General features: G+C 42.5%; 2 protein-coding genes across 2 annotated transcripts in view; both read right to left on the reverse strand.

The window, feature by feature from the left end:
• rabgap1l (RAB GTPase activating protein 1-like) overlaps positions 1-12,894 on the reverse strand; it is a 175,533-nt gene that overhangs the window by 126,399 nt on the left and 36,240 nt on the right. The gene's annotated exons all lie outside the window — the stretch shown is intronic.
• On the reverse strand, positions 705-1,820 carry gpr52 (G protein-coupled receptor 52). Its single transcript, XM_034678083.1, has one exon. The coding sequence runs from the start codon at positions 1,818-1,820 to the stop codon at positions 705-707; it is 1,116 nt and encodes a 371-aa protein (XP_034533974.1).

A 12,894-nucleotide genomic window follows, 5' to 3' on the forward strand; every position in this document is an offset into this window, starting at 1 on the left:
TCAGCCAATCTCCCTCCTAACAAAAAAAATAGGTTTTTGCATGTTCATCTGTTCATCTATTCAGAGCATGTTATAGACTCTAAAAAGCTCACTTTCCTCTACAAACAGTCAGGGCCACATGCCATCTGTCGTTTATCAGCAGCGTAGTAACTGTCATGTTTGCACCTCTTCTTGTTTGTAACGTTAAACGCACATTTTTAATCTTTAGCGAGGATTCTGAGCACAACTTAACGTCGGGTTTCTTTTCTCTGCGAATGACAGTCGTAGAAATAACAGAGACATTGAGCAGAGCGTTAATCTAATTCACAATCACCGACAAATTTGAACATGATTGAAAGAGCGTGGTCACATTTGATGTCTGAGGAAAACGTTTGTGAATCTTTTTTAGTCCACGATTTGTCTGAACTGGCTGATTGTATGCGATGAGATGTAAAGACTTTGAAAACCTGCCCATAAATAAGTCGCACAACCACAGAAGGAAAGCTGTCACAGGGCGCTTATCTCATTTAATCTCTCTGTTTGAAGCATCTCCTTGGAAAGCTCTTTACGCGGTACACTATGGGTTTTATTGGGAACAAGGCAATGTCACCTCTGGTCAAGCCTTGCCAATTTAACTGAAAGTTAACTGGCAGTAAAGCTTGTTCAGATTCATGTTCCCCATGTGTGGATTTCAGTAGATTCCTCACCCTGTAAAAATAACCCCCTCAGATGGAGCATGAGTTTGCCCTCTTCCTCGGTTTGGGCTCCCCAAAGTCTCTGTCATCTGCAGCACAGTGGCTGAAGGAGCAAATGGTCTGTGATAGCCTTCGCATGCCAAGACGGAACACGCTATTAGACAGGCTGTAGATAACACAGTTGCAAAAGCTGTTGCTGATGGCCAGCCAGGTGGTGATGAAGGAGAGGGCAGGGCTATCCAGCACATGGGAGCTCTCCAGCAGGAAATAGATTATGTAGGGCAGCCAAAGCATGTAGAAAACGCTGGTGATGCGGAAGAGCACCATCGCATATCGCCGATCTGGTCCGTGCCCCCCGTGATGTCCTCCGCCACCACCGCCCCCCTCACCGGCCTCCATCTCCTGGCTTGGGAAGCGTGCTCGCCGCTCACTGATCTCTCTATTGTGCTGCTGGCAAATGCGAAAGATGTGGTAATACGTAAAACAAACCACAAGTGCTGCCGGCGCGTAGAGCAAGCACACCACGAAGCCTGTAAAGAGGGCAGAGGTGGGCCAGGAGTGGGCACACCATTCAAAAATGTCCCCATGATAGCCGGGTTTACCCCACCCGAAGAAGGAGGGCAAGAAAACCACACTAGAGTAGAACCAGATGAGGGTGATGCAGCATCGTAGCCGGCATGGCGTCACCAGCTGGTTGTAAGAGAGTGGTTTAGTTATGGCCAGGTAGCGGTCCACGCTGATACAAGCCAAGCAGGCCATTGAAACGCTCTTCAGAACCGAGATGACGTAGCTGAAGACCTGGCATGTGATTGGCTCCTGGACACTCGCTGGGTAGTGAAGAAGAGACAAAGTGGGAACCAGGCAGCTTAGACCCACCAGCAGGTCAGCATACGCCATTGTCTGGATGAAGTAGCTGGTTGTGTAGTGGTGTAGTAGAGGGGCACAGTGGAACACAAAGATCACCGTCAGGTTCCCAGCAATGATGAGGACCGTCAGGAGCACAATGACAGCAGTCTCCAGGACGCAAGCCTCCAGGCCTTGGTTCAGCCCCCAGCCCAAGGGGCAAGAGTGGTTGGACGCCCTGCCAGGAAAGAAGCTGCTGTTGGCAGTGAGCACCGGGTCTGTTGTCAGCTCAGACTGGTTCATTGTTCTGGGTACTATCCAGGTGGGTCAGGTTTGTGGTGGGTCACCCATAAGGCAGCTGGCCTGAAACTGGAGAACCGCCTGCCCCCCCCACCCGCTCTTTACCGGGTGTCTGCAGCCTCCCACAGTCAATGGAGCTCGATACTCTCTCTATCACACTCAGTCTCTCTTTCACCTTACGCTCACATAGCTGAGTCTCAATCAAATGAAGACTGAGCGGAGGAAAATCAATACAGCCTCTGGGAGGGTAGGACAACCTGTTTAACTCTCCTTTTCCAATCAGTCATGGCGAGTGAAAGTAGCGGGGGAGTAACAGTCAGTGGTAGAGGAAAAAAGGCCCGTTTTCCTCCTGTAGACCGAGGGCTGAGCAGTGCTTGTGCTGCGGACAGCATCTATCCAAAAGGCGAATTTCAGTCCTGCTTTGCCTGCCAGTCTCTGGCCTCATCTCCTGACTCTAATGAGGGTTGCCACCGGGAGGCTGAGGGCATGAGCTGTCCTTACAAAGACAGAGGACATTGGATACAAAAGCCATATGAAGAGGTTAAAGCATGACACAAAGCATGAGGGTCCAGAGGATCAAATACATCCTACGTGACGTCTATAGATCGGGTTCGTTAATCACAGCTGCCTGTGAAATAAAATACTTTAGGCAATAACTGCTGGGGTTGACAAAAAAGTAGTCTCAGTTTGTTCACACTTCAGTCTGGAGAAGAAAATGACATCCATCTCTGCTGGTCAACCCTCCGACACAAAGTTTCACTGTGCCATTGCTGCTACTGTGTTTACTATGTAACTGCAGGCTTCCCTTATTTTGGTGGTCCTCTAGTCAGTGTCCGGAGCCCCTGTATGCCCAGCTATTGTCTGAATCAAAACACAGACACAGGCTAGAACAACATGGGGATCTCCGCAGGAGATAATGTCACAGCTTTCTCAGCACACATGGCGCTGGGGGGAAAATGTGTTTACAAGGCGTCCCCCCCCCCCCGGGCAAAATGAGATAAAGAAAAATACAAGAGCGTCAAAATGTCTGGATGACTTCAGCCATTAAAAAAAAATATTCAAAACGTCTAAATCCAAACTTGCCTCTCAGCGTTCTGGACTGCAAGTTGCGAAAGATGAACAGATGTAAAGGTCCTGATGAACGTGTTGAATGTTAGACTCTCATGAAGGGCAGCAGGTAGGAGGACTCTCCTGGAGCATCGAGAGGCCAGCTGAATAACTCAGCGCTCCGCTCACTTTGACTCCTCAGCAATCCTGTGGCAGACGCTTGCAGAGAGGGGTGTCAGGATCAATGCACAATCCACTGATTTATCCTTTAAACCTGTTACTTCTATTCCTGCTGTTACAGTCGGATAAATCTCCAAGTGAGGCTTAGCACCGTCTCTTCACATGCTTGATGTAACCATTGATTTTAGAACTTGCCCTCGTCTTTTAAACATGCACTGGTTTTGTTATTGGAGTACGGGGTCCTACAACTCCTCTCGCAATATTCTCAACCCGCCGAGTGACAAACTGGCAGCACGACAAAAAGGGAATCCACTCTGGCAAAATAAAGAGACAACGAAGTCCCAGTCGGAGTCCCAGTTTCAAGCACTGTCCTCTGCAAACGTCCTCCTTTTAATTCCGTTAAAAAGGTCTACCCACATTTTCAATAAATAAATCCTCAGATCCGGGGAGAGAGAGGGGGATGAAGGCAAGGCATCTGTCAAAAGCAGCAAATAAAAAGCGAGACAAAAAAAAAAGGATGACTGCGCTGATGAAAATGACTTCAAACTGCAGCGAGGGGAAGCGAGGGGACGGAGAGTCCCTCAGCCCTGGTGCAGTGTGAAGGAGAGATGCTGTGACTGGCTTACACGTTCTCTCCCTCCCTCTCCACACGATCACTCTAGCTTGCACACTCACTCTCTCTCTTTCCACACACACACACACATACACTCACACACATACACACAAACCCTCCCATTTTCTCACTCCCTATCCCTCAGCTTCTTGCCCCTCCTCCCCCCCTTCCAGCTGCACCTGAGGCTCCTGCCACATTATGCTGTCCCTCACACTGGCTCTCTCCCAGAGGTAAATTTGGATACATTTCCTATTTACATATTACTTATCTCTCACAGTCTGTTTCCTATTAACCAAAGCCCCATGCTCTCTCTCCTCCTATTTTTCCACTGTGTTGGTCCCATTTCCTCCTCCTTACTCGCTCCTCCTTACATCCATTTAGACTCAGTGTGCTTCAAAACTATGTTCCATTCACAAATAAAAACAACAAGCAGCTCTAAATAACATCTAATATAACAGGAAGAATATCTTCAAGTCACTCATAACACTTCCTCTGCTTTCAGGGGAAATAAAAAGAGACTTCCTTTAATACCTGGCTGCTTTATCCTCGTGAAAAGAGTCTCTAAAGTCGTCACTTGATTTTGTTCTTGATTTAACTGATAGCCTAGCACAGATATACCTGCCCCTTAGTTACAGTTGCCCAGCGTTCCGGCCAGTCGGGAGCATCCTCTGGCCAGCAGATGATAAAGAGGATCGAGTGACAACAAATTGGAGGAGCAGAAGGAGGGATGGAAAAGACTGAAACTGCAATTTTAAGACTTAAGTCCAGATTTTCTGATTTATTCATGTGATTTTATAGATTTTAGTGGTTGATTGTTTTCTGATATGCCTTTTAAATGGAACCTTTAGCACTTCTATCATTTCATCATGTCTATTGATTTTATTATTTATCATTGTTATATTAGTTTTAGGATATTTTAGTATGATAAGCACTAGATGCGTGAAAAAAATATAGATACACTTTTTTCATCAAAAAATATTTGGTCTATGAGGTCCTCAAAACGTGTCTTTAAAGTTTATGCTCAAAAAAACACTTTGAAGTCAGATTTTGGTCTGCCTGTAAACCCCTCTTTTTCAGCCCTGCACAGAACAGGCTGTTTTCTGTGTCTGTGCCTTTAAATGAGAATGAGCTCTCTGACCACGCCCCCTCAGGAAGTGGGTGTGGCCTCGACCCTCTGAATCTGATCCAGAATCTGATCCTGACGGAGAGGCGCCTGCAGCAGGACCTTTCTGAAGGATTGGTCACAGATTTAGTGTTTCTTGTTGTTTTATTTGTCAGTATGTCGACGTGTGTCTTGGTACACAGCTACGAACATGTAGCTATGTGGCTATGCTAACTAGCGCTAGCACTTTTCCATGACAAATAAAAATCATCCACTAGATCTTCAAATCTGCAGACGTGGGGAGTCAAACCGACCTTTGTGTTTATTAAGACAGCCTACAACTAGCATGCCTCCCTCCTAAGCTCCTTGTTAGCACACATGTGTGCAGGGAATGAAAAACGAAGGAGGGGTTGAGTTGTATTTTATACAGTCTATGGGGCTGAACAAGCTCCGAGCTCTGACTTCCTGTTACAGACTGGATGTCGTTGTGACGTATGAAAAACACTGAAAACTGAAACGGCTCGTTTCAGCACACATTTACAGAAAGGTGGAGAAATCAAAACAGGGGCAGAATGGATCTCTTTCATTCTTGGGGGGTTTGTAGACAGGGACACATATTTCAGGTAGAGAACCATGAAAAAGTTGATTTTGCATGATATGTCACCTTTAACAATAAATTCACATTTTAGCCGAGTTGGAACTAAAATACAACTTAAAGGCACTATGAGGAGTTTTTAACTGGCTGAGAAACAGACTGAAACTGATACTGATGCCTCTTTATGACCCTCAAAAGCAAACAAGATCATCTACAACACCACTGATACCTTCTCTGTTGTCATTTTAATGTCTAAAACTGCTCTGAGGGGGTAGGTGTCAGAACAGATGATTGACATCTTGCTTTAGAAACACCCTTTTTTGGCTGTTTTCCTTGCAAATAATCACATTGTAAGATAAGTCTAAATGTTAAAAGACAACAGGATGAGGTTATTGTCCGAAGACACTTATTTTGCATGTGCAGGACAAGAGATAAGAGGTATCACTTTGTCCACAAGGGGGCGCCAGAATCGATACAAGCTAAAAGTTCCTCACAGCAGCTTTAAGTTTTTCAAAAACAATAAAGTGGAAAAGTTTTGACTTAATTTGTCCTTTCAATTTTGAGTAATATTGTGTGATTTACATAAACACCATCTCTATTTATTCTTAGTTTACTGTGTAAAATGATATATTGTGATATCGTGATACTATCGTATCATGGCCCAAATATCATGATGCATATCGTTTTGTGAGGTTCTTGGAATTACTCCTAATACTCCCCTAATTAACACATGAAGTAGTTTGTTCTGTCTTGTAATTCTGTAGTGACCTAACATCACAAAGTAACCTGAACCTGAAACGCTCATCATGCATCGGGGCTGAGAAGAAGAATCTTTTTTTGGGGGGGGGGGCTTTTACACCTTTTATTGATAGATGAGAGGGCAGTGGATAGTGTAGGAAACTGGGAGAGAGTGGGGGTATGACATGCGGGAAAGGAGCCACAGGCTGGATTCGAACCCGGGCCTTGAAGAAAAAAAGAGCTCAGCTCAACTTTGTTAGCGTTACCTTACATTTTGTAACTACCTCATCCTTTAAGAGGTACGGAGGAGTGGACCGACACAAGACTGTTGATGGTAAATGACTACAACGGACTCCTCGTCCTCCTCTTGGTAGGCTGATAAAGTATATTTGCAGCCGATGGACCAAAGAAACACAATAATATTAGAGTAGTGTGCACATCTTACATATCGATTTAATAGATTTTGGTCAAATCCTGACACAAAGTGGATTATTGAACCAGCAGAGCGGAAACAAAGATGTTGTCTGCAGAACACAGAGTAGACAGAGAATGAGACAATGTCTGAACAACGAGCTGACTAAGCATCTGATTCTTTGAAACGTCTCTTTACGACGGAGCTTTTAAGCCAATGAAAATGCTTACACACACTCTGGACTCGTTGGTATTTTGATGCTTAACTTAAATAGTCACAACTAAGTGTTATTACATCATTATTACACAAGTTCTATTTATTTCTATCTTACTTTAAAGTTAGCGTTTCTCTGTTTGAAAAATATGTTAATGAATTCATGTGTTTCACTCGCAAACATAAAGAACATAACTACAATTCAGACTTGAAAATATCAAGAAAGAGCCTTTGGAAAAAATCTTGACTACGAGAAGTGAAGCCAAAAACTTGAAGAGCTCCCCCTGGTGACTGGCTGCGGTATAGGTCTCAAAGCCTGCCTCCTTCATGACAACAGATGGAAGATGGGTCAAACTAGAAAATGAAGATGCACGTCAAATAAATATTTCTTAGGCATGTTTTGTGTCATAGCAGTTAGTTCTTATCATGATGATTTGTGTGCAGCAGCATTCTACTTTTTTTTGTAAAGTTATATTTATTGGGCATTTTCGCCTTTAATTATAGGACAGCTGAAGAGAGACAGGAAATGTGGAGAGCAGAGAGCGGGGGAAGACATGCAGCAAATGGTCGAGGCTGGGAATCGAACCAGCGACCTCTGTGACAAGGACTATAGCTTCGGTATATAGGGCACCTAGACTGCTAAGTCATTGGTGCACCTGCAGCATCATTCTTAACCTTGTAGTGAAGAAAAGGAAAAGCAAGAGAAAAGATATCAAACACTAACACAAGAGTCAGTGAACGACACGCAGCTTCTTCAAAGCATCACAAGGATCTGTCCTGCTGTGTGTTTTATCGACTTGAGCGATCTCTTCTGTTTTATCCGTAAGGTAAATGTGTGTTTGGGTTCCTCTGGTGCAATATGTCAGCGCCCATCAAGCTGTATTTTGCCTTCACTTCTCACAATGGGAAGAGGGGACAGCCCTGAACATATTATCATACAGTCAGTGGTCCTCAACAAGATTAAAGACACCAAATACTCCACTTAGGTAAGTGAAGAACTCTCCTTGATGTATTTTACAAATAAAGCCTGCCATCGCTCTCTCTGATGGCAGATGTGTGTCTAACATGAGTCTGGTCCTGCTGGAGGTTTCTGCCTGTTAAAGGAAGTTTGTCCTTGCCACTGTAACTTGCTAAATGCTGCAAAGTGCTCTGCTCATGGTGGATTAAGATGAGATCAGACTGAGTCCTGTCTGTAAGATGGGACTGGATCTGATCCGGTCTTGATGTTGGGTCTTTGTTAATAACAGAACATAGAGTACGGTCTAGACCTGCTCTGTTTGGAAATAGTATGCAGACAACATTTGTTGTGATTTGGCGCTTTATAAATAAAGATTGATTGATTGATTCATGTGAGAAAAAGTCTCTTTTATTGTGATAAAGACAAATCAGTCCCTGTGTTGCTTAATTTGGACGTCCAAGAGAAGCAGTGTGTGGTGGAGGGTTTAAAAAGGAGGAAACTAAAACTAGAAAGTGACATAGTAGAGTCAGAAAAGTTGCAGTAGACTGTCGTGCTGTCACTACAGAAGGAGCCAGTCAATGGAGATCTCTCAGCAGTGCTGCTCTTTCCCTTCGGAGGTGGACACTGATGAAAAACACGACCAGAAGGCCACCGTTAATAATTCATTCTGCTCCAAAACAAAGCCAGCGGGGGCACTTGGAAACAAAGGTGGAGGCTGATTCACCTTTTACTGCTTCCCAGCATCCCACCCTCCTCTACCCCCAAGGCTGTAGCCGATCTAGTCTCAACAGTGATGTGTAAGCAAAAGCAGGGCGTGTAGAGCTATATTAAAAGGTAAGAAGCTGATTGGCTGAGTATCTAATTAAACAAATACAGTTTATACGTCTAACACCTGCCTGGAGCACGCATCACACAGCACTTAACCAATTAAAAAAATCAATAAAAGAGAAACTAATCACCAGCTTCACGATCAAAAGATAACACAGAAAAATCAATTCAAACACCTTTCAGCTGTTTCAACAATCCCCCCCCGCTGACCTGATGTCCACTGGAAGGCTGTTACAGAATCTGGTGGACATGTCAAGTTTACAGTCGTCAGCTTTGGTCTTGAATGTTGACCAGATGACATTCAAAGGTCTTGTCAACATGAAATCTGCAGAGGTTTCTGACTGGAAACTTAAAAAGAAGCAGGTAAGAAGAGGAGGAGGAAATAAAGACAAATGCTCAGTCCTTCATCGAGACAAGCAGGCGCTGTGCATTTCAAAGAAGTGATGTCTGAAGGTCAAGATGTAGAATAATGGAAGAATGGAAGAAGTAGTGGAAGCGCCATTTAACAATGATACGTTTGTTTATATTTGAATTATATAGAATGTTTGATTACAGAGGGAGAAACATTTATTTTGTTTTGGAAAGTAGATTGGAATATTCACTGGTTTATATCCTGTATTTAATACCTGTTAGCAAGGCGCTATTGGCCTAGCGATCTAAAGCGCCCCCCCCCCCCCCCCCCCCCCCCCCATATACAGAGGCTATAGCCCTCGTCGCAGAGGTTGTAGGTTCGATTCCAACCTCGACCATTTACTGCATGTCCTCCCCCACTCTCTACTCCCAACATTTCCTGTCTCTCTTCAGCTGTCCTATCCAAAAAATAAACAAATAAATAAATAAAAATACCTGTTAGTTTGCTATCTTACGTGGCTCTGGTGAAGTGAAGTATTTTGTGCAAGAATTGTTCTGTTTTCAATGAATGAGTGCAGCAGAGGTTGTTTTACCTTGTGGCAGTAGGTCATCGAGCCAATTCAACGCTTAAAACATTACCATGTAGCTACTCGAGAAAATACGTGAGAGTATGAGACAGCAGTAACAAAGATCACCTCTACAAGTAACTTTCCTAATACCACCAATGTCTCTTTATGTCATGAGGCCTTGGTCCATAATCAAAATGACAAACAGATATCTATTTTTAGGATAATTCCTACTTCAGTAACCTTTGTTGTTGAAAACTGAAGCCAAAGCGAAAGTGCAAAAACTGTAGTTCCTCGAGTGTCCACTAGAGGCCGGAGACCCCATTAACACCCATGTTAAAATGCCCGTTCCCAAAGCAGAACTAAACATGTTTACAGCCTGGTACAAAAACCAGCTTCGGCCTGTGTAGCTTATTCTCTGTTCTTACACAATGAACAGGAGGATCATTTTTAAAACTCATCACTTTTGGAGAGATAAAAGCTCAGAGTTATCTATAATTGGACACAATAAGGGGCGGGGCTGAGTTGACTGTTTCTACATTGGTTTAAAGTTAGGTGAGTCAGCAATTCCAATATGGCGACAACCATCATGCCTCTTTGAAAACCAATGTGTGACTGTGCCGGTGTTTAATACAATCTATGCCATCTCTCTCTCATTTATTCTCCTCTATCCCTCCTTCCAACCCCAACTCAGTGTCAGCAGATGTCTTCCTAACATGAGTCTGGTCCTGCTGGAGGTTTCTGCCTGTTAAAGGAAGTTTGTTCTTGAGATCAGACTGAGTCCTGTCTATAAGATGGCACTGGCTCTGATCCTGTCTTGATGTTGGGTCTTTGTTAATATAGAGCAGAGTATGATCTAGACCTGCTCTGTTTGGAAAGCGTCTGAGGATAACGTTTGTTGTGATTTGGCGCTATATTAATAAAGATTGATTGAAGAGTCTTGTTGGAGGATCAGATAACAAGGACACAAGGATGCAGATTTCTTTGGAGGAAGCTACAGTCCTGTCATTTTGTTGCCCTGGTCAGAACCAGTAATTCTAGGTATGAAAAAGGTGCTTCAGCTTCTACTGACTCTTCATATGGCTGTTTGTGAGGTTGGTTATCAATTTGAGCTCACGGGCCCTCAGGGTAAAATGTAGTTACTATTGAGGCTCCATTAACTGACAATCATCTTGTCCCTGAGCCAAGGGGGTTGGGACATGGATTAATATGTGGTTAGTGGAGCAGATTAGAGTTGGTTCAGTGCTTGGATACAAACATTCAGCGAGCACCATCAATAGACCAACACTAAACCAGCTTAGCAGGAATTTATATTTATCAACGGTGGGCTACGCTCCGTATGGATCCAGTTTTCAGGTTAAAGTCACTGGAGAGGAAGGATCTGAGGCACTGACAACACAAGTGTAGAATGTTACCTGCCTTTTATAAAAGCTGCAAGCTTGTCAGAGTGGACACAGTTTCCAAAATAAAATAAAATCCTGATACTCTAACAATTAAAGGACTCAATCCAGCGACATAAGACTGTTTTACACCGTGTGCTTCTTATAGGCGTTATTCAACCCCAGAACGAGGAACTTTACCCCTGAACTACGTGCATTTAGACCGTTGGACCCAGTCTGATTGGTAGATTGACAGCAGTGTTTTTTATTACACCCACCGTCCACAATAACATCACACACATCTGTGATTCACTTGATTTCTCTTTCTTTCATTAGTTTTTATTTGTTCTATCTTTTTGTATGTGTGTGTACTTTTCAAAAGAAGAAGCTGTGATTCTCTTGATTTAGCAGCTTGTAACAGTAGTCTTCTCTCAGCCCACCGTGAATGCGTCTCTCCTCCCGGTGTTACGGTTTTAAAAGTGACCCTGTAAATTGGAGACCTTCAGCTGAACGTGTCAGTGTTTGTGGAGTTTACACAGCTGTTGAAACACAGAGGGAGTTCCTGGGAATGCAAACTAGTTTAGTTTTTATTAAGATTTCAAAATATCCTCATCAGATATTTAATGATCGTCTAAAAACGTTCATGAGGGATGCATTCGGCTGAGAGTCTCCAGTTAACAGTGTCGCTGTTTAAACCAGAACACCGGCCGATCTCTGCCACGGCTTTTTGAGTTCAAAAGGATTTTAAAGCCGTGTTGAAACGTCTTTGCTACTCACGCTTATCTATTTTGACTAAAATGATTTTTTTCAAAAAACATTTGTCAAATTTTTTTTGTAAAATTTTTTTTTCTTCAAATAAAAAAAATTGTCAATTTTTTTTTCAAATTTTTTTTTTTCAAAAAATTTTTTTTCAAAATTTTTTTTTTCAAAAAATTTTTTTTCAAAATTTTTTTTTTCAAAAAATTTTTTTTCAAAATTTTTTTTTTCAAATTTTTCCAAAAACCATTCACAGTCATTGTTTTTTCCATGTGTGATGAATGGCATTCGTCTTTGTTTTACTGCCCTCTACTGGTCTGGTGGTGTAGTGTCAAAGGATTTTAAAGCCGTGTTGAAACGTTTTTGCTACTCAGGCTTATACTTTTTTCATGTTTTTCTGCTTTTGGAGCACAATTTCAAATTTGAAGAAAATGAATTTTTCTACAGGCTCCGGGTCAACTTTTTTGTCAAGTTTTTTTTGTCAAAATTTTTTTTGTCAAAATTTTTTTTGTCAAAAAATTTTTGTCAAATTTTTTTTTGTCAAATTTTTTTTTGTCAAAATTTTTTTTGGTCAAATTATTTTTTGTCAATTTTTTTTTTGTCAAACTTTTTTTTCAAAAAAAAAATGTTCAAAAAAAGTTTTCAAAATTTTTTTTTTCAAATTTTTTTTTTTTTCAAATTTTTCAAAAAAGCATTCAGTCATTGTTTTTTCCATCTGTGATGAATGGCATTCGTCTTTGTTTTACTGCCCTCTACTGGTCTGGTGGTGTAGTGTCAAAGGATTTTAAAGCCGTGTTGAAACGTCTTTGCTACTCAGGCTTATCTCCTCTCACGTGTTGATTCAGTGAATCCATCTGTGATCAAATATAGCACCATCTAAAACAGCGCCAGCTGAGTCTCTTCATGCTAACAGGCTAACTGTTGTGTTGCTCATAATGATACCTGCCTGTCCGTCTGCTTCTATGGTGTCATCTGTGATGAATGTCATTCCTCTTTGTTTTACTGCACTCTACTGGTCTGGTGGTGTAGTGCATTTACTTTTTATTTCCTCCATACGTCACTGGCCTGATTTGCACAATCTACCCGGGACTTCAGACCACGGTCGAGATGCAGACAACAATGGGGGCACAGGAACCTTTTAGTTCAAAAGATCCCGGAACTCTTGGTCGAAATGCACCTTATGGTTTGAGTTTAAAGACTGGCACAGACTACCAGTACTATTTTGCATGTCCCCCCCTTTCTCTACTCCCCACATTTCCCGTCTCCCTTCAGCTGTCCTATCAAATAAAGGCAAAAAGCCCCTAATAATATATATATGTAATAAAAGTTGTGATGATTG

This window comes from Notolabrus celidotus, chromosome 2 (genome assembly GCF_009762535.1).
Source record: "Notolabrus celidotus isolate fNotCel1 chromosome 2, fNotCel1.pri, whole genome shotgun sequence".
NCBI classification, from domain to species: Eukaryota; Metazoa; Chordata; class Actinopteri; order Labriformes; family Labridae; genus Notolabrus; species Notolabrus celidotus.

What these genes read in the sequence shown, in the direction of transcription:
- gpr52 (XM_034678083.1), bottom strand. Translation starts at nt 1,820, where the DNA reads ATGAACCAGTCTGAGCTGACAACAGACCCGGTGCTCACTGCCAACAGC.